At 67.7% G+C, this 24,704-nt stretch overlaps 7 protein-coding genes across 7 annotated transcripts; 4 read left to right on the forward strand and 3 right to left on the reverse strand.

Moving 5' to 3' along the window:
* Positions 1–1,521: 1,521 nt before the first annotated feature.
* EMIHUDRAFT_314881 (hypothetical protein) lies at positions 1,522–1,707 on the reverse strand (the record flags this gene model as incomplete). Its single annotated transcript, XM_005780611.1, has 1 exon — positions 1,522–1,707. The coding sequence occupies one exon, from the start codon at positions 1,705–1,707 to the stop codon at positions 1,522–1,524; it is 186 nt and encodes a 61-aa protein (XP_005780668.1).
* Positions 1,708–4,406: 2,699 nt separating this feature from the next.
* Positions 4,407–5,177, reverse strand: EMIHUDRAFT_366276 (hypothetical protein; the record flags this gene model as incomplete). The annotated part of the gene is made up of 4 exons (XM_005780612.1): positions 4,407–4,563; positions 4,601–4,712; positions 4,775–4,916; positions 4,961–5,177. The coding sequence occupies 4 exons, from the start codon at positions 5,175–5,177 to the stop codon at positions 4,438–4,440; spliced, it is 597 nt and encodes a 198-aa protein (XP_005780669.1). The 3' UTR covers positions 4,407–4,437.
* Positions 5,178–10,211: 5,034 nt separating this feature from the next.
* Positions 10,212–14,744, forward strand: EMIHUDRAFT_235026 (hypothetical protein; the record flags this gene model as incomplete). Its single annotated transcript, XM_005780613.1, has 3 exons — positions 10,212–10,415; positions 10,596–12,440; positions 12,705–14,744. 3 exons carry the CDS (start codon positions 10,212–10,214, stop codon positions 14,742–14,744), a joined length of 4,089 nt encoding a protein of 1,362 aa, XP_005780670.1.
* Positions 14,745–15,679: 935 nt separating this feature from the next.
* EMIHUDRAFT_442986 (hypothetical protein) lies at positions 15,680–17,683 on the forward strand. The gene has a single exon (XM_005780614.1). It carries the CDS (start codon positions 15,711–15,713, stop codon positions 17,520–17,522), a length of 1,812 nt encoding a protein of 603 aa, XP_005780671.1. The 5' UTR covers positions 15,680–15,710; the 3' UTR covers positions 17,523–17,683.
* Positions 17,684–18,066: 383 nt separating this feature from the next.
* Positions 18,067–20,732, forward strand: EMIHUDRAFT_468725 (hypothetical protein; the record flags this gene model as incomplete). Its single annotated transcript, XM_005780615.1, has 3 exons — positions 18,067–18,564; positions 18,616–18,961; positions 19,090–20,732. 3 exons carry the CDS (start codon positions 18,067–18,069, stop codon positions 20,730–20,732), a joined length of 2,487 nt encoding a protein of 828 aa, XP_005780672.1.
* Positions 20,733–21,055: 323 nt separating this feature from the next.
* EMIHUDRAFT_235029 (hypothetical protein) lies at positions 21,056–23,644 on the reverse strand (the record flags this gene model as incomplete). The annotated part of the gene is made up of 5 exons (XM_005780616.1): positions 21,056–21,141; positions 21,220–21,476; positions 21,679–22,289; positions 22,322–22,723; positions 22,946–23,644. 5 exons carry the CDS (start codon positions 23,642–23,644, stop codon positions 21,056–21,058), a joined length of 2,055 nt encoding a protein of 684 aa, XP_005780673.1.
* Positions 23,645–23,949: 305 nt separating this feature from the next.
* EMIHUDRAFT_366287 (hypothetical protein) lies at positions 23,950–24,704 on the forward strand. The gene is given in 2 exon segments (XM_005780617.1): positions 23,950–24,393; positions 24,407–24,704. The coding sequence occupies 2 exon segments, from the start codon at positions 23,963–23,965 to the stop codon at positions 24,426–24,428; spliced, it is 453 nt and encodes a 150-aa protein (XP_005780674.1). The 5' UTR covers positions 23,950–23,962; the 3' UTR covers positions 24,429–24,704.

The following is a 24,704-nucleotide window of genomic DNA, read 5'->3' on the forward strand; positions in this document are numbered from 1 at the left end:
CGCGCGACCTCTGGCCGTGCGTGACGCACTTGCACGAGCTCGCCGTCGCCGCGCCCGAGCGGCTCGAGAAGGCGTCGTGGGAGAAGGCGTCGATCCTCCTCGGCGCCGAGCAGCTCGTGCCGCCGCCGCTGCTCCCGCCCATCGACGCTGTCCTCGAGCTCCCGCGGTGAGGCGGCAAAGTGACCGTCTCGGAGCCAGCCCCCGACTGGGCTGGAACATAACCCTAACGATACTGGAGCGGGCGGGCGGAAGCGCCCCCCCCCCCCCCCCCCTCGGGGTTGCATGTACGGTATGTGTTAGAGCGCCGCGCACCGGCGTAGAGAGAGATTAGGGGCGCATATGCACCGGGGCGCTCGAGACCTCGAGTAATATGGTGTTCCGGTTTGCCGCGCAGAGATCCCCGGAAAGGAAAAGCTGCAGCGCGACCGACTTGGCAACCACAAACACCTCCAGCTCCACACGTGCGCATCTCCCCACATGGCGTGTGGGGTGCAAGGTGCATGCGGATGGGGATGCGCGATCTACGTTTAACTACGTATGTAGGCGTATCTCTGTGACTCTGTCGACTGTGTGTGGAGTGTTGAGTAGTGTATTGTGTTTTAATTCCTTTTTTGCGCGTCTCTGTGAGGTGTTATAGAGGCTCTAAGAAATGCATATGCGAAATGCCATTGTATGTCATGTCCTGTCATAGTCTGAGGGTATCCTAAAAGTTCGGCCGATTTGGGTCAAAACGCTACGCTAAAAGCACGCCTAGGCGTAGAGTTGGGGCAAAACGACAAAAGTGGGCCCGCCCGGGGCAAAATGGTAAAAGTCGCGCGCCGCAGGCACGCAAAAAAATTGCGAGGGGCGCTTTCGAGGCGAGCAGCACAGCATTTTTCTAGCCATAGTGTGCGGGAACTACTTCGCGGGACAATAGCTACTACACTTACTGCACCTCCGGCGCGCGAGCCTCCGGCCCGGAGCGCCGAATTTTTTTTGAGACGAAATGCTAAAAGTTAGGCGCTCCGCCGCTCCGAGACGATCGAAGTGATAAAAGTCGCACTCTCCCCTGACCCGATCAAAAGTCTAGAAGCACCCGAGGCTCCAGAAACCTAACCCTCAGACTATGTGTCCTGTACAGTCAGTACGTACGTGAAACACCTGCGGCGACAAACAACAGAAGGAGAACATGCAATTTGTATGGTCCGACATGTCAGCGGCGGGCGTCATGCAGTGGGCGGATCGAGTGGGCGGATGGACTCCAGCCCCACCTGCAGCTGTGCACCCCTCAATACGACGCGCGGTGCATGCTGGTACGTGGGTACGAGACGGGTCGGCGTGCACGTGCTGCTGGTGCTCTACGCAGAAGATGGGGGTCCACACCGCAGAGGTGCCACGGCATCGGCTATCGACGCCTCCCCCGTGTGCATGTACGGCCGTCCCGTCGAGCTCCTGTCGGTCGGTCAGCGGCACCTCGCCTCCACATCCAGCCACCCACATGCAGCCTGCATGCGCGCGCCCACTCGAAGCTCGACCTGCCACCTACTCGCGTGGTCGCTTGGCCGCCGGCATCAGCAATGCTTGGAGCGGGCTCGCCTGCTTGCGGGGCGCCTCGAAATACACGTATGCCGCCTGCTGCTGCCCTTTAGCCGACTGGCGTTGCCCCTGGGCGGGCGGGTTCAGCTGCGACAGCAAGTCCACCACCTGCGCCTCCTTGCCCAGCGGCATCTCATCCTGAGAGGCCTCCTCTTGTGACGACGAGTCGCCGGGCCACAAGGGCGGCGGCTGCTGCGTCGCCTCTTGGGACTCGTTCTCCTCTGCCTCCTCCGCCGCTTCCGCAGCCGCCTCCGGCTCCGACAGCCTACCCTCGGCCCGTGTCTCCGACACCGATACCACGCCGTTCGCCACCGCCGCCACTGCCGTCCCCGCCACTGAGCCTACCGCCGCGGCCGCCTCGCCCACCTCACCGCCCTCCTCCTCCTCCTTGGCAATCGTCACCCACATCGCCTCGTTGCAGCGCGCCGCGGCCTCCAAATCGGCGGCGGCGGCTGCCGCCGCCGCCGCCGCGCGACTCCCGCTTGAGGTGGCCGCGACGGACGCCGCAGCGGCTGCGGCGGCTGCGGCGGCAGTGGCGGCAGTGGCGGCAGTGGCGGCGGCGGCGGCAGTGGCGGCAATGGCGGCAGTGGCGGCAGTGGCGGCGGCGGCGGCGGCGGCGGCAGCCGGAACCGCCGTTGGCTGCTGCCCAACGTGGCTGAGCTGCTCTGTGCCGCGCAAACCGGCCGCACCACCGGCCGCCTTCACGGCCGGCTGCGGCGGCGGGGGCTCCGCAGGCCTGGGCTGGCCGTGCGGCGGCGCGGCGAGGTCGGGCTGTGCGAGGTCGGGCTGCGCCTCGCTGCTCCAGCTCGCAGACACGGAGAGCGGCTGGGGCGAGCACGCCATCGCCGCGAGGTGGCGCGCCGCGTCGGTTGTGCCGCCGCCGACGCCACCGCCGCCGACGTCGACGCTGTCTTCACTGCTGCTCTCGTCGTCGCCGTCCCCGCCGCCGCCGCCGCCGCCGTGCGCGTCCTGCCAGCGGACCGCGAAGAGCTGCTGCCAGCGGTCGTCGTCGGTGCACTTTGGGGCGAGAGTGTGCTCCTGCGGGGGGGCGGGTCCGCTGAGAGGGCGCGAGGGGGGCGCGGGGGGGGGGGGGGGGGGAAAGCCCCTTGGTCCGCAAATTGCCCACCCCCCTGATGGCGTGGAAAAACAGGGTGGGGCAATAAGGGAACGCGACGGGGACCCCCTCGCCCTCTGGGGGGCGGGAAAGCGCGTCCAGGGGGGGCTCCACGTCTCCGGGCGGGGGGACCTCCGGCGGGATGAGCAAGAAAAACCACGGCCTTTAAGACCGCGGGGTGGTGGGGTGGTGGGGGTTGGGGTTTGGGGGCGGCCCACCACGGCGAGGGCCGATGCGAGGGGTGGAGCGGCGTGGGGGCGCGCCTGTCGCGCCCGAGCCGCTCCGAGAGGGCGAGGTCGCCCAGCCGGAGGAAGAACTCGGCCGAGCCGCGCTTGCGGGAGCGGTCGAGCGACACCTGACCGCAGGCATGCAGAGGCGGCAATGGGCGCGGGCGGGCGTCCTGCGGGTGGGGACGGGGGCGAAGCGGCCGCCTCCGCCCTGTGTGCTGGCGCTGGGGGAGAAGGGGAGGGAGGGGGTGGAATGCGAGGGTGCGTGCCGAACCTCGACTGGCGTGGCGGCTTGCAGCGCCGCTCGGCTCTCGCGGCGCGGCCTGCCCGCGGCGTATGAAAAGAGGAGCGGCGACGAGCCCGACTGGACCCTCTCCCGCTCCTGGCGACCGGACGGAGCCGCGCGCGGGTCGGCAAGAGGAAGGAGGATGGGCTGGTGTGTAGGGCGGGTGGAGTCTGCGAGGTCGAGAGGCGCACCCCGAGTGCGAGCGACTCGAGAGCGGGCCGGTTAGTCGGAGCCACCATCAGCGCCGCCTTGAGCTGCATGCCCTGCGGGAGACGCTTGCCAGCCGTCGCCTCGACTTGCACGCGGATGGCAAAGGAGCTCTGGTTGGAGAGGACGCGCTGCTTGTCGCCCGTCCGCTTGTCCACGTCCATCCGGTGCCACTCCTGTGCGACCACCCGCAGCTGAATCCCCGCCCACCTGCCGCTGCGCGATGTCGTCGTCCCCGGGCTCGCGTAGTCCGGCGTCAAAAGGTCGAGCAGGCTGAGCGCCGCCGCCTGGTCGGACGAGCCGCCCGGTCCTCCACCGGCTTGTTCCGGCTCAGGCGGCGGCGGCGGCCTCGGGACGGCGACAGGGACGAATGATCGCCCCTCGAAGACGTACTTGGCTGTGAGAGGACCTGGTCTCGGACACGTCGGGCGGTCGGGCCCGAGCGTCTCTCCGCAGACCAGCATAGCTGCCTCTGCCTCCGCCACTCGCCACTGGCCGCGACCCTTGTTTGAGCTCCACCGCAGTGAAGAATACTGTACACATGTGCGAAATGGGGAACGATTTATTCTCGACTTTTTTCGCGAGCCACAGGCGCTCCAGAAGACGGAGATCAGACCGCCAGTGGAGTTGGGATTCCACCGTGCACCGCGCTGCGAGCCTGTCGTGTCCCTTGTCAGGAGCAGGAGAGCCCACCTGCCTGCCCCCCTGATCGTCCTTCCAAAATCCTGCTCGTGCAGGTGTGGACCCTGTCCTCCTCCCCTATCCCTCGTTTGGATTCCCGCTTTTCTTTCTTTTTTCAGCACTCCAAAAGCTTGCAAAGGTGCTGGTGCTGGTGCTGCTGCTGTGTATCTGAGAGAGCGATTTCTGAAGTTGTTTCGTATTAGGTAATCTAAGTATGGTTGTTTGTTGTGAGTCTCTGTCTCTTTCTTCTTGTTTTTGTTTGTGCTTGTTGTGAGAGAGAGATTTTAGAAAACCAACAAGAATTCACGACTCTGGCACTCTCACAGTGATTTGGGCTCGGCAGCTTGTTAGCCCTCAGCCGAAGCTGGGGCCGGTCCTGTAGCCGAGAGAGCCCACGTCTCGATGAGTTCGACGCGGTCGGGAGGCCTTGCGAAGAGGCCAGCGAGATGGCGATCGCTGTACTTCATGGCGCCCTCAAAGTGGGGCTGGCTGGAGGTCGATACTCTGGACAACGACCCATAGGATGCCACGACTGCCTGATGAAGGAGAGGGAGGCGAGGCCAGAGGCAGGCTCAGCTGCTCTCGGGTGATCTCGCTTTGGTGGCCGAAGGACCCGATGGTCCTGTCACAGTCGCGTTCCGAGTTGTAGGGGTAGAAGATTGCGGGGGGGGATCGTGTCAGCACTTCTCCTTGAAGTACAGCGGACCGCCAGGCTCGCCGGCAGCATCCGCAGGGAGGCAGCATATCAGGCACCAGTCTTCTGGAGAGCTCAACAGCTGCGGCCGCGATGGCGGAGTCGGCCGCGGTTCGAGCGAGCAGCTTTTGGCTGCGGGATCGAACCGCGGAAGGCTCATGCCCTCGCGGAGCGACGCGGGTCGCGCGGCGCGCGCGTGTGCGAAATGCGACAACAGACGACAGACGACAGACGCGCCTGAGCGCTGAGCGACTGAACGACCGTCGCCGCAATCGCCACCGCCGCCATTTTGACGAGCAGCGCGAGTGCGCTCGTCGGCGGCCAGCCGTCGCGGGCCGGGCCGAGCCCGGCCTCAACCGGCCGCGCCGCCGCAGCAGGCCCGGAGGCCAGCATGGCGGCCGACCAGCTGATAAGGAGTCTTTCGCCTCTCTCTTGTTGTGTGAGAGAGAGTGTGTGTTTTGTGTGTGTGTCTGTCCTTCCCTGCCCTACAACATGTACATGTGGCTTGGGAGGAATTGACTTCCTTTCTTATTTCCCTCCGCGTCCCGATCGATGCGCTCCTACTAACTACCGCTGGCTAAGGGCTCATGACGATCGGCCGTCGATCCCGAAGGGTCGTCGGTTGAGCTAGGGAGCCTGGCGATGGACGCCACCGCGACCCCTCGTGGCATCTCTCTCGCCGTCGGCGAGCCGGGGGCTAGCAGACGGCCGACTTTCTATATAACCAGTAGGACAGCCGTGAGTGTGAATCGGATAAGGAGTTTGCGTCCGTCCACCGTCTTCGTGGACGTCTGTCCTCGTGACACCCACACCCCACACGGCCTGTTTTGCTTCCCCACCCACCCTCCCTATTGTGTGCGCTGTCGCGTTTTGGGGTTGGTCCTGCAACGGTGTCTCGTGCGGAGCAGTGGTGTGCTGTCGCGCGAGGGTTGCAGGCGTGAGGGTCGAGGGTACCTTTTCCCCCCTTTGCTATTAACAATGCTTTGGAATCTATGAACATGACCTCGAGTGGAGCCCCAGTCCTCGACAGGCTCTGCCCGCAAGGCGCCCGCGTCGCCGACGCGCGGTACCATTGACAAATCCCGGAATACACACCCACACGACCAAATAGCGAAAATCCGAATACCGTGCAAAAACCACGGATCTCGGACGAAGAACGGTGGCAAGTTTGGCTAACTCCATAACATGGGCGATCCGGCGCTTCCTTCGATTGGACGGACGAAATGATCGCGGGAAAAGCGGGACCGCCATCGCGACATCTCGGGGGTTCACCATATATGCCGAGCCTGCTCGGCCTGCCATGCGCGCGCGCGCCTCGCCCGAGCGCAGCCACCTGCGGACCTGGCCAGCCTGTTCCTGGCTCGAGCCCAGCCTCTCCTTCCGCTGCCGCCAGCCTCGCAGTCCCGCCAGCCATCACGCTGCAGAGCCTGCGTAGACGCCACAGACGCCAATTCTGCAGCCCACAGCCCTGGCAACTGAGGGCCAGCAGTATACGACGACGACGACATCTCACACCCCGCGCTGGCCAGCGCCATCAGCCCCTCACGGCCCGGCCCAACCTCCCTTCGCCTCGCCTCCAGTGCCTCCAATCAAGTCGCACCTCTCTTCTTCAGCGAATGCAGCGGTAGCACCACGTCAGAGGCCGGGCCGACTGGCGGACCTGCATGCCCAGCCATGCCCCCCACTCCCCACCCGCTTGGATCGATCAGCTGACAGCTCCACCAGCTCCCACCACCGCGTGTCGTGTCATGAAGCATGATAGACAGACATAGAAAGCATGGAACCATCGAAAGGTCTGGTCTCCAAAAAGAGCTCTCGGCGCGCGCCCGCGCCCCGCCCCTTTTGCGCAGCAACACCTTAAACTTCATGGCCCTCCAAATTCGGGTCGGAGCGTAGCGGAGTGGGACCCGAGTTTGAAAAAGGCGACGGACGCTTGCGTCCTAGCCTCCAACAACGCCTCCCCGGCGCAGAGGGGCCCCGGGAGGGATGCTCAACCGCTCCACGCCACGCCGCTTGCGGCGGTCCCTTCCCAGCTCGCGGGGCCACATATTTGTTTTCTTCCTTGGCCGTGCCTTTTGTAGTGCCAGTCCGAGCCAGTCTGCTGTGAGAGTGGCTATCGCATAATTTCTTCCTTGGTTCCTCATCGGGCTCGCCGCTTTGCAATCGCTTCCCGGCCCGCCTCCATTTGCCAGCAAGGTCGGCGATTCAATGGCCGACACCGTCCTCTCGCTCCTCTTCGAGGACATCCATTCCTCGCTCGCGGCGGCGATCGATGCTGTCGTCAGCGATCACGGCGTCCCCGGCTCAAAGGAGAGCCCCGCGGCGGTCGCGGCGTGGCAGGAGTTCCCACGCTCGTCGCCGAGCTTCCGCATGCAAACCGAGCGGCTGAGCAAAGTGGCTGGCAGCCTCGACTTTCAGCAGGGCGCAATCGGTCTGCTCCTGCGCCTCATGCCGCCCTCCGGCGACCTTGAGGCGGGCGAGGTGCCATTTGGCTTCCAGAGCCTTCTTTCGAGGCTGAATTGTGTGGAGTCGTGCCTCGGCGGCGTCCCGACGGGGCGCAAGGCGGCCGCGCTGCAAGCGAGGGGCGAAGGGCGGCTCGCCGAGTTGGTCTTCACCGTGGTCCCCCTCGCAGTGGCTGACATCCTCGCTTGCATCCTCGGCGAGAGGCCAGAGGGCAGCACCGACCGTATCCCGCTCCCTCCCTCCTCGGAGGCAGCCCTGTTGCAGCTGGCGTTTCGCGGCCTATGCTCCTCGGGCGGCCAGCAGCAGCTGCACCCGTCGCTCCACGAGGCACTCGCTCGCCGCGCTGTGCTCTCGTGGCGGGAGGTGATCCGCCATCTCTCCACCTCATCCTTCGAAACCGCCTGCGCCGAGCTCAACAAGCAGCTCCACGCCGACTTGAGCGCCGACGAGGCGATGGCTTACCTCGTCGGCTGCCAGCGCATCTCCCTGCCGAAGGACCCGTGCTCGCCCATGGTGCAGCCCTTCTTCCAGCTCCTCGCGCGGCTCGCCGCGCAAAGCCGCAGGCCCTTCAACACGGCCGCGTTTCGGCGTTGCCTTCTCTGGAACCTCGAGGGCGCGGTGCAGCAGGTGCGGGGGCAGGTCGAGGGCGGCGCGTCGATGCTACAGACGTGGGTTGCGCTCTACCTCGACTGCCTCGAGCAGGGCAGCGAGCTTGCCGGGCTGGCGCTCCCCGCGGCCGCGCTGCTCGTGTCCCGCGGGCCTGCCGCGATGTGGTTCTGCCACATGGACGTCGGCAAGGAGTCCAAGAAGGTGGCGAAGGGCTTGCTCGGGGGCAAGAAGGTTGGCCTGCTGAGGCTGTGCCTCACCGACCTGGCCTACGAGGAGCGGACCTCGCGGCCGGCGCTCTGCGCCGTGCTGCGGCTCCTCGCGGGGGGGGCCCAGCTGCCCGCCTCGGCGGTCGCCCCCGCAACCGACGGCGAGTGGTGGCGGGCGCCCACGCCCGACGAGGAGGCCGGGCAGATGCCGCTCATGACTTCGCGCATGCCTCACGAGAGCGATGAGTCCACCGCTGCGATGAACGAGCGGCTCCGCTTTGTGGCCGAGAAGCTCTTTTGGCGCAAGTCGACCGGCAGGCATGTGCGGCTGCCCAAGCTGCTCGAGAACGGCGACGTCGTCGTGCTCATCGTCGGGCAGATCGCGGTGCACTCGCCCACCGTCGCGATGGACACGGTCGAGCGCCTCCTCGCCGAGGGAAGGGATGCCGAGTACCAGCTTCTCGGCGTCTGCGCGCTGCGCCGCCTCCTCTCGTACAGCCTCCTCTCGGGGCAGCTCGAGGCGCAGGCGGCGCGCCTCCTCTCCATCATCGGCGCCTGCGAGGCGGCGGTCGGCGCAGAGAAGCGCGGGCTAGCGCTGGCGCCGCTCGCCCCCGCGGAGCCCGAGCACCCTGACGCAGTGAAGCGGCTCCTCCGCTCTGCCGGCTCGCGCAAGGACAGGGAGGTGGCCCTTCGACTGGCGACGTACCGGGAGGCGGTGGCCTGCGTACCGCTCGTGCTACCCCCGCAGTGCCTGCAGGACCGCTCCTTCTTCGGACAGCTGCTCATCCACTCCGACCACGACCTCGCCACCGCCACCTCTGTCGCGCTGCAGCAGCTCATGGCGGACGCGGCCTGGCGGCGGACAGCGGTGCTCTGCACGGCCAAGCTGCTCGAGCGCGCGGTGGAGGCGCCGGGCGGCTCGCGCGCTCTGCTCTGCAGCAAAGAGCACCATGGCGTGGCGCTGCAGGGCGTCGAGGCGCAGCTGCTCACGCTCGCCCTCCATCTCAAGAAGGGGCTTCACCTGTGGGCCGCCTCCATCGCGTCCGAGCCGTGGCCGCTCGAGTCGCTGCAAGAGGAGGCGGAGGGGACTGCCGTCGCCCGGCTTGCCAAGAGGCTGGCCGAGGCGGACGCGGCTGCCGCGTCCCTGCTTCTGCACCCGTCTGTCGCGCTTCGGGCCGAAGGTCTCGCGCTTCTCGAGGCCATCGCCGCCCTCCACTCGGCACACGAGGAGGCGTACCGGAGGGCGCTGGCCGGCAGGCTCGCCGCCGTCGAGTCGGCGACGCGCAAGCACCGCGCCGCTGGCGACAATCGCGAGGCGGAGGCGGGTCAGCGCGAGGAGGACGAGCTCCGAGGGCGGATCGACCGCCAAGAGGCGTCGGAACCCTTCCTGATCCACATCCTCGATCGTTGCGAGGCGTCGGTTGTGCGCCGGGCGATCCGGCGAGACCTGACCGAGGCAGCGCACGGCGTGCTCACCAAGGTGCCGTCGCAGGCGTCCATCGACCAAATGCAGATCCCGCCGCTGCGCAAGCTGCTCATGCTCCCTCCGGCCTCGCTCGGGATCGGCTCGCAGTTCATGTTTGTCGTTGCAGAGATTGCGAGCAGCCTCCTTCGGCAGGGCTGCACTCTCCGCGCGGCGCGGCTTCGCAGCATCCTCGCCGCGGCACTCGGCAAGATGCCTGCCTCCAAGGACCTGGCAGCCTTTGTTGCGGATGGCAGCGCGGACTTGGGTGTGCTGTGGCGCAACCACTACGCGGCGCTCACCATCAAGAAGGGACCTCGGCCCCGCCCCCTCTCTGAGCTCACCAGCCCTTGCCTACCTCCATAGGCGCTCTTTGCGCTCTGTGGCGCGTGCAAGCCGATGCAGGTCGCGGCGGTCGAGAAGAAACCAGCGCCGCCTCCGCCGCCGCCGGCACAGTCACCACCGCTCCACACGCCTTCGCCCTTCTTCCCGCCCCCTCCGCCGCTCCTCGGCGGCGCCGCCCAGCCGGCGCCCAAGATTGTCCCGCCGCCAGCAATCCTTGGCGCACCGCCGCCCGCACTCGGCGCACCGCCGGTGCTCAGCCCGCCGCCGACTCTCGGCGCGCCGCCGCCGCCACCGAGACTCGGTGCGCCGACGCCCGCGCTCGGCACGCCCACGCTCTTGAGCATGCCCGACCTCGGCGGCGGCGGCGGCGCTGATGCGGACGACAACCCTGTCCAGCAAAAGGCCGCGACCGCGCAGGGCTTAGTCGGCTGGGATGCCTACTCCCCTCGCTCCGTCGAGCACCTCCCCCCGCCTCTGCGCAGTGGCGCTTCTCGCCTCGCTCCGCCGCCCCTCGCCAGCGATGCCAGCGATGATGCTGGCGACGTGGTCCCGCCACCCCCTGTCCTCTTCCCGGGAGGAGGCGGGCGCATGGACCTGCCGCCTCCTCCTCTGCTCGGCGGCCTCGCCGCGGGCCCGCCCTCGCCGCCGCCCTCGCCGCCCGCGCAGCCGCCGCCGTCGACGCGCGGGTTCCTCAACAGCTTCCTCGGGGGCGGGTCGCGACGGGAGTCGACAGACAGCGGGCTGCACACCGTCGATGCGTGCCCGCCGCACGAAGCGGCTGTCGTCGAGGCGTACAACGTGACGAAGCCTCTCGCCGACCGGCTCTGGCCCGTTTTGGCGGACAAGGACCTCGCGGATGGCTGGACCGGCCTCTCAGTTGCCCTCCTCGCCTCGTGCCTGGACTCCGACGGTGCGTCCATGGGCGTCGAATCGCTCTCCGCCTGGTGGACGGGCCTCTCTCGGCGCAGGGATGACCTTCGGCTGTCGATGGCGCGCACGCTTCGCTCCATCACGCAGACCGAGGGGTTCGGCCGCGCTGTGCTATCCGACGCGGCGCGGTCCGAGCACCAGCGCCTTCTCAAGCTGTGCCTGGGCTTTGTGCGTGAGTCCAAGCGCGTGCTCGAGGACCCGTCCTGCGTAAGCAACTACCCGCTGTGCCTCGAGGTTGTGCAGCTCGTCGCGAGCCTCGCGGCGGCCACGGCTGGCGACGTCCGGTACGATCCCAAGCGCTGGCTTCGACCACTGATGGTGCCCGCATCGCTTCAAAACTCGTGGCCCATCGTGGAGCGCTGCTCGCTGCTCGAGCTTCTCATGCGGTGGGTGCGGTGGCGCGAGGACAAGGCGCTGGCGGCGCTGGCCACCGGCGGAGTAAGGCCGCAGACGCAGCGTTCGACGCCCGCGGTGGGCTCGCTCGAGGAGCAGGCTCTCTTCCGGATCGAGACGGTCTCTGCCCACGCGATCCTCCTCCTCGTGCAGTCGGGCCCGGTCATGGAGCGCGACCGTCTCCTTGCGATCGCAGAGGCGGGGCCGTGGTCGCGGGATCTCGACCTCCTCGGCTGGTATGAGAGCACGCACGCAGAGGAGGGGCACAACACGCTCGCGTGCCTCCTCGGGCACCACTTTGAGCATCTCCTCCCCGCCTTCCTCCATCGCGCCTACTTTTTCGCCGGCTCGTCGCCCCGCCTCTCCACGAGGTACTTTCACGCCATCGTCGATGCGCTTGTCCCGGCCGACGCCGCACTCGACGATGGGCCGGCGGCGGCGTCGGACCGCGACTTTGAGTCCGAGGTGGAGGCCGCCTCTCCGAGCCTGATGCTGTTCGGCATGATCCACCTCGCCTCGACCGACGCGCGCACGCGCTCGCGGGCGTTCGACCTGATCTGCCGCCTGACCGACTCCTTTGGCCCGGCCGAGGGGTTCGAGTGCGATGGCTCTTCGCTCGGAGCGCGTCGGCTCCTCTACGCCGCCGACGAGCCCACGCCGATGCTGCTCTCATCGCATCTCGAGAAGATGCGGCTCGCCGTCGCGGCCCAGTGCCCGGCGCTCTCGCTGCCTCTCGTGCGTGGGGGCGTAGCCCTCCTCACGCAGACTCAGCCGCTCGCCCTGACCGGAGCGCAACAGCTGCTGGTACTACGCACCCTCTCACCGTGGCTGGCCAACTTGCAGCTCGAGCCGCTGCCGTCCAGCCGGCTCTCGGAGTCATCCACCTTCCAGTTCCTGCGCGAAATCGCCATCGTCGGACTCCAGCCGTGGTCGGCTTCCGGCGAGGCTGGGGATGCCTATGGTGCGCTGTGGCACCAGCTGTCGGCACGCCCTGCAGACCGATCGACCGCCGGACAGCCCGCCGCCCCGTCCAACGCTTATGTGATTGCGTCGTTCATGCTCCAAGTCGCCTCGCGGTCGGACAAGGCGGCGACACTCGTGCGGCGGCTCGCAGTCATCGCCTTCGACGCTTCGCCGGCCGAGTTGCTGCCGATGCTGCTCGCGCGCATTGAGGGCGAGCCTCTCGAGGAGTCACCGCCGCCCACCACGCAACCCTGCGCCCCCGGCCCGGGAGGCCTCATCGAGTCGGTGGGCTCTGCAGTGCAGCACGTGTGGAGGCGCCTCTCCACCAGCGCGTCGGCGCAGAGCGCAGCAAGCCCCGCGCCGCCGCCACATGCGCCGCCGGTGGGCCCGGCGCCGCCGCCGCCTCCTCCACCACCGCCTCTGCTGTCGGCAAAACCACCTCCTCTGCTGTCGGCGGGCCCTCCGCCGATGCTATCAGCAGGGCAGCCGGGGGGTCGGGACGACCAGTCCCCAGCCGCGCCCGGGCCACCACTCGACGCGCCGTCTGAGGTGGTCGAAGGCGCCTCCGGTGCGGACCAGGCTGAGGACCCCATCATGGCTGCCGTCGTTGCGCTTTCGGGCAAGCCCTCGAGGGTGCAGCCGCGAACGCTTCGGTTCGCCTCGGCGGCGGCAGCTACTGAGGCGGAGTCGGCGCCGGCCGTGCCCGGGGGGCTGCCCGAGGAGAACGAGGCGGTCCCTGCGCCAGAGGAGGAGGAGGGAGAGGAGGAGCTCCTCGCGAGCACCGAGCAGCTGAGGGCCGCAGCGCTGCTGATGCTCATCGAGCCGCTCCGCCACTCGATGCAGCGGCCGCTCGCGCAATCGGCCGTGTGCGGGGAGATGCCGCGTATCCTCAACCTTGCGCTCCTGCTCATGCACTCGCAGTCCGAGTCGGCCTTGAGCGTCGAGGAGAACCGCTCGCTCCGCCAGCTCTTGCGGGCTATGCTCGAGTCGATCGTCGAGGCCCACCGCCAGTCGGCGGGCCTCGCTCACTTGCCGGTCGGCGTCACGACCAACCAGCTGCCGAGAGAGGTCTTGGCCCTCACCGAGCGGCTCGGCCTGGCGAGCTTCCGCCTGCGCTGGCCGCGCGTGCCAAATGAGGTCAACAACGCGACACCGAGCATCGCGATGGCGATGGAGGCGGTCAACTGCTGCCCGATCAAGGAGGCGCTGTGTGGCATCCTCGCGTGCGTCGAGGGCCTAGGCAGGACCGAAGTGGCCGCCGAGTGGTTCAGCCTCGCAATTAACCGCCTGCGCCAGCCCATGGAGCTCGCCGATCGGTTCAAGGAGCTGTCTCTCGTGCGGCTCTTGCTGCCGCTGCAGCCGGAGCACGTGCGGGTTACGGGTCTGTTCCACCTCGTCCTCGAGTCTGCGCAGACCGCGTTGCTGGAGCTCGAGGGGGCGGCCGCCGCGCGTCAGCGCAAGTCGCTCCCGCTCGCGCTGGCGGAGGAGGCGGGAGCGCTCCTCGGCGACATTGCCGCAAGGCTCGCCGCCCGTGGGCAGCTCGTCCAGCAGCCTCTGCTCCCGTGGGCACTAGTTGCGCTGACGGCGTCGCCACACCCATCCATCCACGCCACCGTCTACCCAGCCCTCTGCTTCTGCCTCGACCACGAGCCGCTGCTCGTCGCGATGCGGGCAGGGACGCTCCTGCCGCCGCCCCCGCGAGCCGACTCTGGCGGAGGCGACGCGTTTGCCGGAGGCCTGCTCGCCGCCCTCTTGCGAAACGTGTGCGCCGCGGGCTGCTGGGGTGGAGCGGCAGCTAGCGGGCTGCCAGTTGCGCACAATGGCCCCGCCGTTGCCGAGGCCGCGCGTGGAGCCGCCCTCCAGTCGCTGCGTCTGGCGAGCAGCGTGCAGGCAGCGCTCGTCCTCTCCAGCCCCAAGCGCGAGGTCGCCGAGATGTTGGCAGGCGTGGCCGCCCCCTTGCTCGATTGCTGGGTCATTCAGCTGTGCGAGCTGCACGCGCTGCTGTCTGGCGCGTCGGCCGACACCTTTGCAACTCGCGCCGCCGCGCTCGCCGCCTTTGAGGGCCTCAGCGACGCAGCGGTGGCGGTCGACTCGCTGCGAGGCGACACAGGACCGACGACCACCACGGCCGCCTTGGTGGCGGTGGCGAGCGGCGATTTCGCCCTCGGCGACGGGGACGCGGCCATTCGGTCGCTCGCGACGCCGCTCCTCAAGGCCTTCTTGCCCACTGCTGGCCCGCACCTCGCGCGATTCGCGCGGCGCCTTCTCGCCTCGGGGCCCAAGCACTACGCGGCGCCCGTGCTCCTCCTCTGCACGGTCGCCCTCCGCACCCCGGGGGCGGATTGCGTCGCCGCGTTCAAGCCGATCGTCCAGGGCGTGGCCGGCCTCAGCCTGCCGGCCGTGCCCGACCTCCTCCTTGCCGCTGCAATGGCCGGGACTCGCCCAACCAGACTCGAGGCGGTCATCACGACCGCCCAGTGCGAGGGCCGCGACACGGCCCTCGCGGCAGGCGCTGCGGACACGGGGGCGGAGACGCGAGGCGCGTCTGGGGCCCTGCACGCGCTCGAGCAGGTGCTGGCGCGAGCGTGAAGGGCTGAGTGTTGTCGGCCTGAACTGTGAGCTCGTGGTTCGAGGTGCAGGGCAGCCCCCCCCCCCCCCCCCTTCTCTATGGCGGCGAGGGACTGTGGACACATGGGCAGCAGTGGGCACACAGATGGGGGAGCTTTCGTTCACATCTTCCTTTGTACGGAAAGAATTTTACAACTAAAGGCTCTGGCACACGGAAAGAAAACAAACATGCCGAACAGGGCGAGAGGGAGGTGTGAGTGAAAAAAAGTGTTACTGCCAGTGCGCCAATCCGTGAATCGCTCAATTTTTTTTGTGGTGTGTTAGTGCCAGTCCCGAGAGAGAGATTTTTAGCAACAACAAACAACTCTAACACACACACATCATTGGATCCCTGTTCACGCGCGGCGCCGCGCGAGACGTGCAGACAGGGTTGCCAGGTGAGAGCGAATGGCGCGGTTCACGCCTCGCACAACAGAGCAAACAAACCCTGTCTGCACGTCTCGCGCGCGCGTGAACAGGGCTCCAGGCCCCAAACGACGTGTGAGTGTTAGAGTTGTTTGGTATTGTTAAGGTATTGCTAAAAATCTCTCTCAACAGCCCTTTGTTGTCAGTCCCGTGCCTAGATCTAGTGTTGTGAGAGGGCGCTGCTGTTAATTCTTTTTTTGAAGTTCCGAGAGAGAGAGAGAGTCCGAGAGAGAGATTTTGCCCCAAATGACGTGTGAGTGTTAGAGTCCGCGCAAGTCCGCGCCCTTGTTTGTTGTGCTACTGTGCTGTGCGGAAAGTTAATTCTTTCGCTGTCTGCTATTGCCGCAGCCACTTCACAGCTACTCCTGTGGGAAGAGACCCAGGGAGGGAGTAGCGTGAGCCCCTCGAGGTTAACAGCGGGTCGGCTGGGGCTATATCAGACAGATTCTTTCGGCATTCCGGCGTCTCCCTTGCCCTTTCGCTTCGGAGAAGTTGCATAAGGTTGGCCGTCTCCGCCACCGTATGGCCGAGTCATCTCGCAGCGTCCGCCACACGGGCTCGAGCGTGTGCTGGAGCGGCGTCAAGGTGACCGCGGGCTCCAAGAAGAACCCAAAGCCGATCCTGAAAGGCGCGGGCGGCGAGGGTTTGAGTGGCTACGTCGAGGGTGGAAAGTTTTGCGCCATCATGGGGCCGAGCGGAGCTGGGAAGACCACGCTCCTCAACGCGCTCGCCGGCCGCCGACTGCCAAACTTTGAGGGCACGGTCCTCGTCGACGGCAAGGAGCCCGATCGGCGCAGGATCGCGTTTGTCATGCAAGAGGACGTGCTCTGCCCGACGCAAACGCCGCGCGAGGCGCTGATGTTCTCTGCGGGCTTGCGGCTCCCGGCCACCGTCTCGCTCGCGGAGAAGCGCAAGCTGGTCGAGGCGACCCTGCGCGAGCTCAAGCTCGAGCGGTGCGCAGACACGCTGGTCGGCGACGCCGTCAAGCGCGGCATCTCGGGCGGCGAGAAGAAGCGGACGTCTATCGGCATCGAACTGGTGGTGCGGCCAAAGGTGCTCTTCCTCGACGAGCCGACCAGCGGGCTTGACTCGTACGCCGCGTACAGCGTCGTCGAGAACCTGCGCCAGCTCTCCGCCGTGGGCTGCACGGTGCTCTCCACCATCCACCAGCCCAGCTCGGAGGTGTTTGGGCTGTTCGCGGACGTCATCTTCCTCTCCCTCGGCGAGACCTTCTACTCGGGAGCGGCCGCCGACCTCCCCTCCTCCCTCGCCGCCCACGGCCTCGCGCCGCCGCCGCTGAGCAACCCGGCCGATCACACCATGTTCCTGCTCCAGACGAAGCCGGTCGAGGAGCTGCAGCGTGTCGCCGCGGAGCTCAACAAGAAGAGCACGGCGGCGGCGTCGGCCGCCGCCGCGGTCGACGCACACTTCGCCGCGGCCGGCGAGCGGCGCTCCCTCGCCACGTCGCTCGGCGCGTGGACGGGGTCGGCTCCTCGGCGCGGCGCCGGCATCCTGACCGAGGTCTATTACCTCGCGCGGCGCGAGAAGAACTCGCTGCTGCGCGACCGCGCCGGCCTCGTCGCCGCGATCGCCGCGCCCTGCTGCCTCAACCTCCTCTTCGCGGGCATCTTTTACCAGGCGGGCGATCGGGAACGCCCCAATTACCAGGTGATGACGCACTTTGGAGCAATCTCGCAGATCGCGATCGGTGGCATGTTCGGCGCGGCGCAGCCGCTGCTGCTCTCCTTCCCGCTCGAGGCGGCGCTCTTCAAGAAGGAGTACGGCGTGGGCACCTACACTGCGACAACCTACTTCGCCGCCAAGACCGCCGTCGAGGTGCCCAAGTCCTTCCTAGTCGCCGCGCTGACGTGGCTCGTCTCGTACTGGCTCATCGCCCTCGAGGGGCCCATCATCCTCTACATCCTCGCCCTCTGGCTGATGGGCTTCGCCATCGCCTCGACGGCGCTGCTGCTCGGCTGCCTCGTCCCCAACGTCGAGGTCGGGCTGCAGGTCTCGCCCGCCGTCCTCGTCCCACAAATCCTCTTTGCAGGCTTCTTCATCAAGAGCGAGCAGATCCCGCCCTTTCTGCGCTGGGCGCAGTACCTCTGCTCGCTGCGCTACGGCAACAACCTCTTCGCCCTCATCGCCTTTGGGCCGCAGGAGACGGACAGCTGGGACAACTCCACGCGTGCGGAGGCGGAGCTGCTGCTCGAGCTCAACCAGATCGAGCCCGGCGACTGGTGGGTGAACGTCCTCGTGCTCGCGAGCATCGGGGTGGCCTTCCGCCTCGTGGCCATTGCGGCGCTCTCCTGGCGCGCCGCTCGCACCGCGTGAGGCGCGCCGCGCTCCCCCGAGCCGCTCGGCCGATGTACGATCTCGGACCCCCCGAGCCGCTCGGCCGATGTACGATCTCGGAATATGTACGCTGGTTGAGAGAATGAGAGAGGTGTTCAGGTTCGGCGAACAGAAGGGAAAGAAAACCTCTGTGAAAAGGGAAGTGTCCAGGGTTCCGGCTCCTACCCGGATAGGGGGTCTGTCGGCACTGACTCGCGCCAAAACGCCCTACCTACCTACCTATCCCCAGGCCGCGCAGCGAAGCGAAAAAAGATGAAAATCGGGCGTACCTACCTAGTGCAGGGCCCTTTTGGGCCAAACAAGACCAACCTACCTACCTATCTGGGAGGAGCCAGCCAGTGCGAACAGACCCCCTATCCGGGTAGTTACCGGAACCCAGGGTACCCAGAGTCCCAACCCACACGCCGGCGTGCAGGTGTGTGCTCCAGCACCAGGTCGCGCGCCGCTCGCAAGAAGCTGAACGAACGCCCGCGCGCCTTTCTCACGGTCCGCGTCCCCCCATCGGCGCAGGAATTCCGGAGCAATGCAGCAGCCCAGGACGCTGGGCAAGCAGATCCGCCCCGTCGGCGGCGGGAAGCAGATCCGCCCCGTCGGCGGCGGGAAGCAGCTGGGCCGCTACTACGGCGGCAAGCGGCCGCGCGGCAGTGACGACGAGGACGACGACGAGGACGACGACGAGGACGACGAGGGTGGTTCGGACGGCGATGCCGCCGGGCGGGGCGAGGCCGGTGACGAGGAGGAGGACGAGTTTGGCCAGTGGGACGGCGAAGGCGACGAGGAGGAGGACAGGCCCCCTGCCGCGCCCGCCGTGCCGAGCGCGCCGCCGCCTGTCGGCAAGGTTGGCAAGGCGCTGGCGGTGGGCGTCGGGATGGGCAAGATGGCCAAGCCAGTCGGCGTGGGGATGGGCAAGGTGCGGAAGCCCGTGGGGATCGGCAAGGGCAAGATGGCCAAGCCAGTCGGCGTGGGGATGGGCAAGGGCGCGCGCGCGGCGTACGGCGGGAAGCAGGTCAGCCAGCGGCAGGTGTGCCTTCCGTGCAAACCTAGCGTGAACCTTGTCGGAGCCGTGCTTTAGGTCAGCCAGCGGCAGGTGTACGGGGGAAAGAAGCTGAGGCGGAAGGCGAGCAGTGACGACGACGAGTCGGACGAGGAGGAGGAGAGCGAGGAGGAGGAGGAGGAGGCGGAGGAGGAGGAGGCGGTGGAGACGGACGAGGAGGCCGCAGACAGCGCGGAGGCGGCGGCGGCGGCGGGAGGGGAGGGAGGTGCCGAGGCGGAGGAGGAGGCACAGGAGAGCGAGGAGGAGGAGGAGGAGGAGGACTACAACTCGGCGGACGACTACGACGAGGAGGGGTACAAGGGCGCGCAGGACCGAGCCGAGCTGATGGCGAAGTCGCAGCTCGAGCGCGAGATGATTCTGGCGGGTGCGCCGCCGCCTGCTCGCGCCGCTCGGCCTGCGCTCTGCTCCCCGGCACCTCCGCCGGCCTGGAGCCTCCTCCCCGGGTGGCGTCCACGCCCTCCACTCTCCGACCCAGCACCCGCGCCCGCGCAGAGCGCCTCGAGAAGCGCGATCAGCGGAAGGAGCAGCTCGAGGTGCGCGCCAAGATCCGGGCGCAGCGCAACCAGAATGCCGCCACGAAGCGCTCGTCTGCGCGCGGCAAGGCCACCGCTGGCAAGGACCGCGCCTCGCAGATGCGGGAGCTGGGCGCGAAGCGGAGGGAGGCGGAGGCGCGGCGGGACCGCGACCGGGAGCAGCGGCAGGGCGGCAGCGACGACGACGACGACGAGGGGGGGGAGGAGGAGGAGGAGCGGGCGGGCGCCCCCTCCGCCGACGTGCGGCGGCGCGAGCCCGCGGCGAGCGCCGACCCGATGGAGGGGTTCGGAGGGGAGGGCGCCGGCTTCGAGGCGGCCGCGGACCCGCCGACGCTCGAGCGGATCCGGCTGACGCGCAACAAGCTGGAGCTGTGGCTGCTCGAGCCCTTCTTCGAGAGGGTGCTGCCGGGCTGCCTCGTCCGGATCGGAATCGGACAGCAGAGCTCCGGCCGGCCGGTGTACAAGGTGGCGGAGGTGCTCGGCGTCAAGGACGGCTTCAAGCCCTACATGATGGGCAAGGCCAAGACGACCAAGCGGCTCGAGCTCGCCATCGGCAGCGCCAAGAAGGCCTTCGCGATGAACTTTGTCTCGAACCAAAACTTTGAGGTGCAGGAGCTCGAAAAGTACCGCCGCTCGCTCAAGGAGGCGGGCGGGGTGGACCGGTGGCCGTCGCAGCGGGCGGTGGACCAGAAGGCGGAGGAGCTGCGCAAGTGCAAGGACTACGACTACACCGAGGAGGAGATCAACGCGATGGTCGCCGAGAAGAAGAAGCTCGGGCTCACCAAGGGGCGCGCGGCCGCCGACAAGGCCACGCTCGCGATGGACTTGCTCGCCGCGCGCGAGGGCGACGAGGAGACGCGCAAGCAGCTCGAGGCGGAGCAGAAGAAGCTCGAGGCGCGGCAGGCGAGCGAGAAGCGGCTGCAGGAGCAGCGCGAGGGCAAGGCCTTCGCCATCAAGGACATCAACATGCGCAACCGCGCCTTTGAGCTCTCCGTGGCCCGGACCGCGGGCGAGAGGGCGAAAGCGCAGCGGGCCGGCGACGCCCCCTCCGTCAAGGACCCGTTCGCACGCATCGAGAACCGCGGCACCAACTACTACACCATCGGCAAGGCCGCCGAGCCGGCGACCGCAGCCGCGGAGGGGGCGGGCCCTTCCAGCGCCGCCCCCTCCGCGCCGGAGCTCGCCATCGACGTGAGCGCGCCGGCGGAGCCGCACGCCGACAGCGGCATCAGCCCCGGCTTCCGCGAGCTCATCGCGACACCGCGGCCGGGCAGCAACGCAGAATTGCCCCCCGCCGAGCGCGCCGTCGCCGACATCGCCGCCGCCGGATTTGGAGACCTCGCCCTGAGCGCCCCCTCGCCGCGCGTCGGCGGCGGCCGCGCGGGTGGTGCGGCCGCTGGCCGGCTGCCTGAGCTGGTCGGCCGGCGCGCAAAGGCGCACGCCGTCGACATCGACATCGACATCGACATCGACGCGCCCGTGGCCTCCGTGCCTCGCTTGCCCACGGTGGTCCGTGGCGCGCCGCCGCTGCAGCCACCGTCCGACGCGCCGCGAAACACGCTCAGCGTTTCCGACTACAAGCGGCGCATGGGCATCCTGTAGTGTCACCGCGAAGAGGGACGTGCGCGCGCTCTCGGGCCGGCAGCGAGACGCCTCCGCGCACTGGTCGGCGGTGCCGGGAAATGCGACTCTCGGAGAACTGAAATTTGGGGGGGGCGTGGGGGCGGGGCGTGGGGGCGGGGTGGGGGGGGAGTCACACTGAGGTCCAGGTCGGCCGCCGGGCCGGCGGCGGTCTAGCCGGCGGCGGTGCCGGGGCCGGGGCCCCCGTCGGGTACTGCGACACGCTCGCTATGTAAAGGGCGATCCGCATACAGCCCGTTCAACAAAAAGCTCAGCGTCAGCCTCACGGCTCACTGAGCAACAGCTCAAGACCATCGCAGATTGAGGGGCTTTGCAACCTCGGGGGAAGCAGGCAGGACAGCTTCGTTACTAGGGACCGTCTTGGTCTTCCCTGTTCGTCTGCTGTGCTGACCACTCGCCCTGCGCTGCGAATCTCGTGTGGATGGGTACGCACTCCAAGTCGCCACACTAGGAATGGGTCTGCTGCTGCCATTGCTGACGATGGCGCTCGGCGTGACCTCCGAGTCCAACGCCCCGGAGGGGCAGCACCACCCGCTGGCGCCGCGCACGACTTGCTGCCGGTGTGACTCCATCGACGCCAGCAAGCTGTGTTGCTGGAGCTCCGTGGCCGCGAGGAGAACCCCCTGTTGATCGCGCAAGATAGTGAGCGCCTCGAGCAGCGCGGACCGAAAGTCGTCCAGCGATGCGCCCGCGACGGAGGCGGTCCTACAGAGGCCACACGAGGTGCGTCGCCGGTGGATAGAAACGGGGCGCGATGGGGTGGGAGCGCAGCCTGAGCAAGTCGTCGAGCGACGCTGCCGCGGCGCGCCGGCTGAAGATGCTGCGGAGGCATTGACGGCGGAGGTGTGACTGCGGCAGCGGACCGTCGGGCGGGAAGAGGGCGTCGAGCAGACGGGACCACAGAGACCGCGCAATCGCGTCGAGGCTGCCGTCACTGCCCCGCTGGCAAACGTCGGCGGCGGACGCCACGAACGCCTGCACGGCCGCCTCTGCTGACTCTGACGATGAAGCGCCGTGCAGGGATGCAAGGCCGAGGCGCAACGCCCGGAGGAGAAGATCGAGAGCGGCGGCGCTCTCGCGCTGTCGAGCAGCGGCGTCAATGGCGCTGACGGGCAAAGCCCCGCTCAGAGCATATGGCACCGCCGCGTCGATGAGCGCCAGCGGCAACCCCGGGGGGCTCGGTTCGGCGGCGACGCCGCGGAACAAATCATGCAATGGGCCGGTGCCAGCGCACAGAGCCGCCTCGATCGCAACTGCACAAGCCTCGGCGAGGTGCGGCGGGGTCGGCTCCCCCGCCGCCGGATCCACGGCCGCCGCCTCTGCCCGGAGGAACGAGACGCCGGTAGACGACACCACATCGCACAAACTCCCTGCCTCCTCCGCCAGCTCGAGCAGACCTCTCGAGCGGTGGTGCGCGAGCATCCGGAGTAGCGAGGCCAACGCCGCCCGACCCTTCCCGCGCCGCAAGAGACCACTCACCTGCTCGCGCCACGCCTGCAGCCGTACCACCAGCGGCGCCTACGGTGCACGCCACGGAACGCGTTCTGCACGTGCCATGGGTGCAATGGCGGCCTCAGCGGCAGGGGCGCCGTGTTCGGCAGCAGCGATGGCCCGTCGCTATCACTCTCGGCGGCACCACTGGCTCTGACTCCGGCCGCCGGCACGTTGAGCAGCACGAGGCTCTCTTCGTCCGCGGCGAAGGCGACAGCGCCGTGCGAGAGCTCGACGTGAGCCCGGACCCTCACTCTGGGGACCTCCTCGAGCAACCGAATGGCGGCTTTGCCACCGTCCTCGCCCGGCTCCTCCTCGTACACGCGCAGCGAGCCGTCGCGATGCAGCAGCAGCAGCGCACCGCAGCAGAGCCACGAGAGCGCACGGGCGGGCGAGCTGAGCGGCACACTCGCCGCGAGGCGGAAAGCGGGGCCCTCTCCTGCTCGGCCATCGTCGGCGCTCTAGAGGTCGAGAGAGGCCCCGGCCGATAGGACGAAGGCCGCGGGGAACGGTCCCACACGCCTCGAAGTGAGGCTCTCGTCGCCACCGCCGCGCCAACAGACTGGAAGGGACGTCCCTGTGAGGCGAGACCGCTCGAGCGCCGAAGCGGGGTCGAGAGGCGGGTGCCACGCGCGCCTCCATGCACAGAGGGGCTCCGCCTGAAGCGCCGGCGGCATTGGCACCCGGTGGAGCAGCCTCACGATCGGCGTTATCTGAATCACCATGCAGAGGCGGTGCGTGCAGACCAGGAGGAGGGTGGCGTTGGCGTCGACCCGAGAGCCACTGGCGGCAGCGCGCACCCCGGCGCCCGCCGCCGCTGTCCGGAATGCTGGGGGCGTTGCCGCCTCAGCAGCTGTGATGGGACCGGAGGAGCCGTCGAGGAGGCGTCGCCGGCGGAGGCTCCACTCGTCGTATGCGGTCAGACCCTCATACTCGAGGAGCTGCGCCACGCCCGCCTCGTCACAGCTGACCGCGAGAGTCGAGGAGGACGATGGCAAAAATCGGACGTGCCGGACCGCCGCGCGGTGCAGGCTGGAGTGCAGGTCAGCGACGGCGTGCAGCGCCGCAGTGGCCCCGACATTCTCGCTGGACAAACTCCAAAGCCGCACCGCACCCGATGAGTGGCCCACAAGCAGCAAGTCCGACGAGGCCGTGAGCGCAGTCACTGCGTCGCCGCTGTCGTCGAGCCGGAACGCGCGATGCAGACTACCGCTGGCCCGCTCGAACACGAGGACTGCTCCACTGGGCTGCCCAAGCAGCACAAGGTCGTGGCGTAGGCCGACACAGGACGGCGTGCTCACCTCTGTGTGGCGCCACGGCAACAGACGCACGATAGGGACATCAGTCACCTCAGCAGCCCAAGCGAGCCAGCTGGGTGGCATCGGTCACAGGATCCGCGGATTCTTTTTGTCGGTGTTTCTGCGTGCCGTCAAACGGATGGTCAGATGGTCACTCACTTGTCGTAGTCACACACACACACACACACACACACACACACACACACACACACACACACACACACACACACACACACACACACACACTTGTCGCAGCCACACACACGCACGCACACACACACACCTCACTCACCGACCGCACCGCGCGCACGCCCACCGAAGAAAAACAAAGTATTGCTAAAAATCTCTCTCTCTCTCCCGAAGAAGGACTCCTTATATCATTATATCAGCTGGTCGGCCGCCATGTGGGCCTCCGGGCCTGCTGCGGCGGCGCGGCCGGTTGAGGCCGGGCTCGGCCCGGCCCGCGACGGCTGGCCGCCGACGAGCGCGCTCGCGCTGCTCGTCAAAATGGCGGCGGTGTCGATTGCGGCGACGGTCGTTCAGTCGCTCAGCGCTCAGGCGTCAGGCGTCTGTCGTCTGTTGTCGCATTTCGCACACGCGCGCGCCGCGCGACCCGCGTCGCTCCGCGAGGGCATGAGCCTTCCGCGATTCGATCCCGCAGCCAAAAGCTGCTCGCTCGAACCGCGGCCGACTCCGCCATCGCGGCCGCAGCTGTTGAGCTCTCCAGAAGACTGGCGCCTGATATGCTGCCTCCCTGCGGATGCTGCCGGCGAGCCTGGCGGTCCGCTGCACTACAAGGATCTGACTCGATGCCTTCCCGCAATCTTCTACCCGTACGCAGCCCATACGACTCGGAACACGAATGTGACAGGACCATCGGGTCCTTCAGCCACCAAAGCGAGATCACCCGAGAGCAGCTGAGTCTGCCTCTGGCCTCGCCTCCCTCTCCTTCAGGCATTGGTGGCATCCTATGGGTCGTCCAGAGTATCGACCTCTGGCCCCCCCAACCACGTCGAACTCATCGGCGCGGGCTCTCTCGGCTACGGGACCGGCCCCAGCTTCGGCCGAGGGCTAACAAGCTGCCGAGCCCAAATCTCTGTGAGAGTCGTGATTTCTTGTTGGTCTTCAAAAATCTCTCTCTCTC

This window comes from Emiliania huxleyi (assembly GCF_000372725.1).
Source record: "Emiliania huxleyi CCMP1516 chromosome Unknown EMIHUscaffold_211, whole genome shotgun sequence".
In the NCBI taxonomy this organism is placed as follows: Eukaryota; Haptophyta; order Isochrysidales; family Noelaerhabdaceae; genus Emiliania; species Emiliania huxleyi.

Coding starts and splice junctions, on each gene's coding strand:
- EMIHUDRAFT_442986 (XM_005780614.1), top strand. CDS start 15,711: ATGGCCGAGTCATCTCGCAGCGTCCGCCACACGGGCTCGAGCGTGTGC.
- EMIHUDRAFT_366287 (XM_005780617.1), top strand. CDS start 23,963: ATGTGGGCCTCCGGGCCTGCTGCGGCGGCGCGGCCGGTTGAGGCCGGG.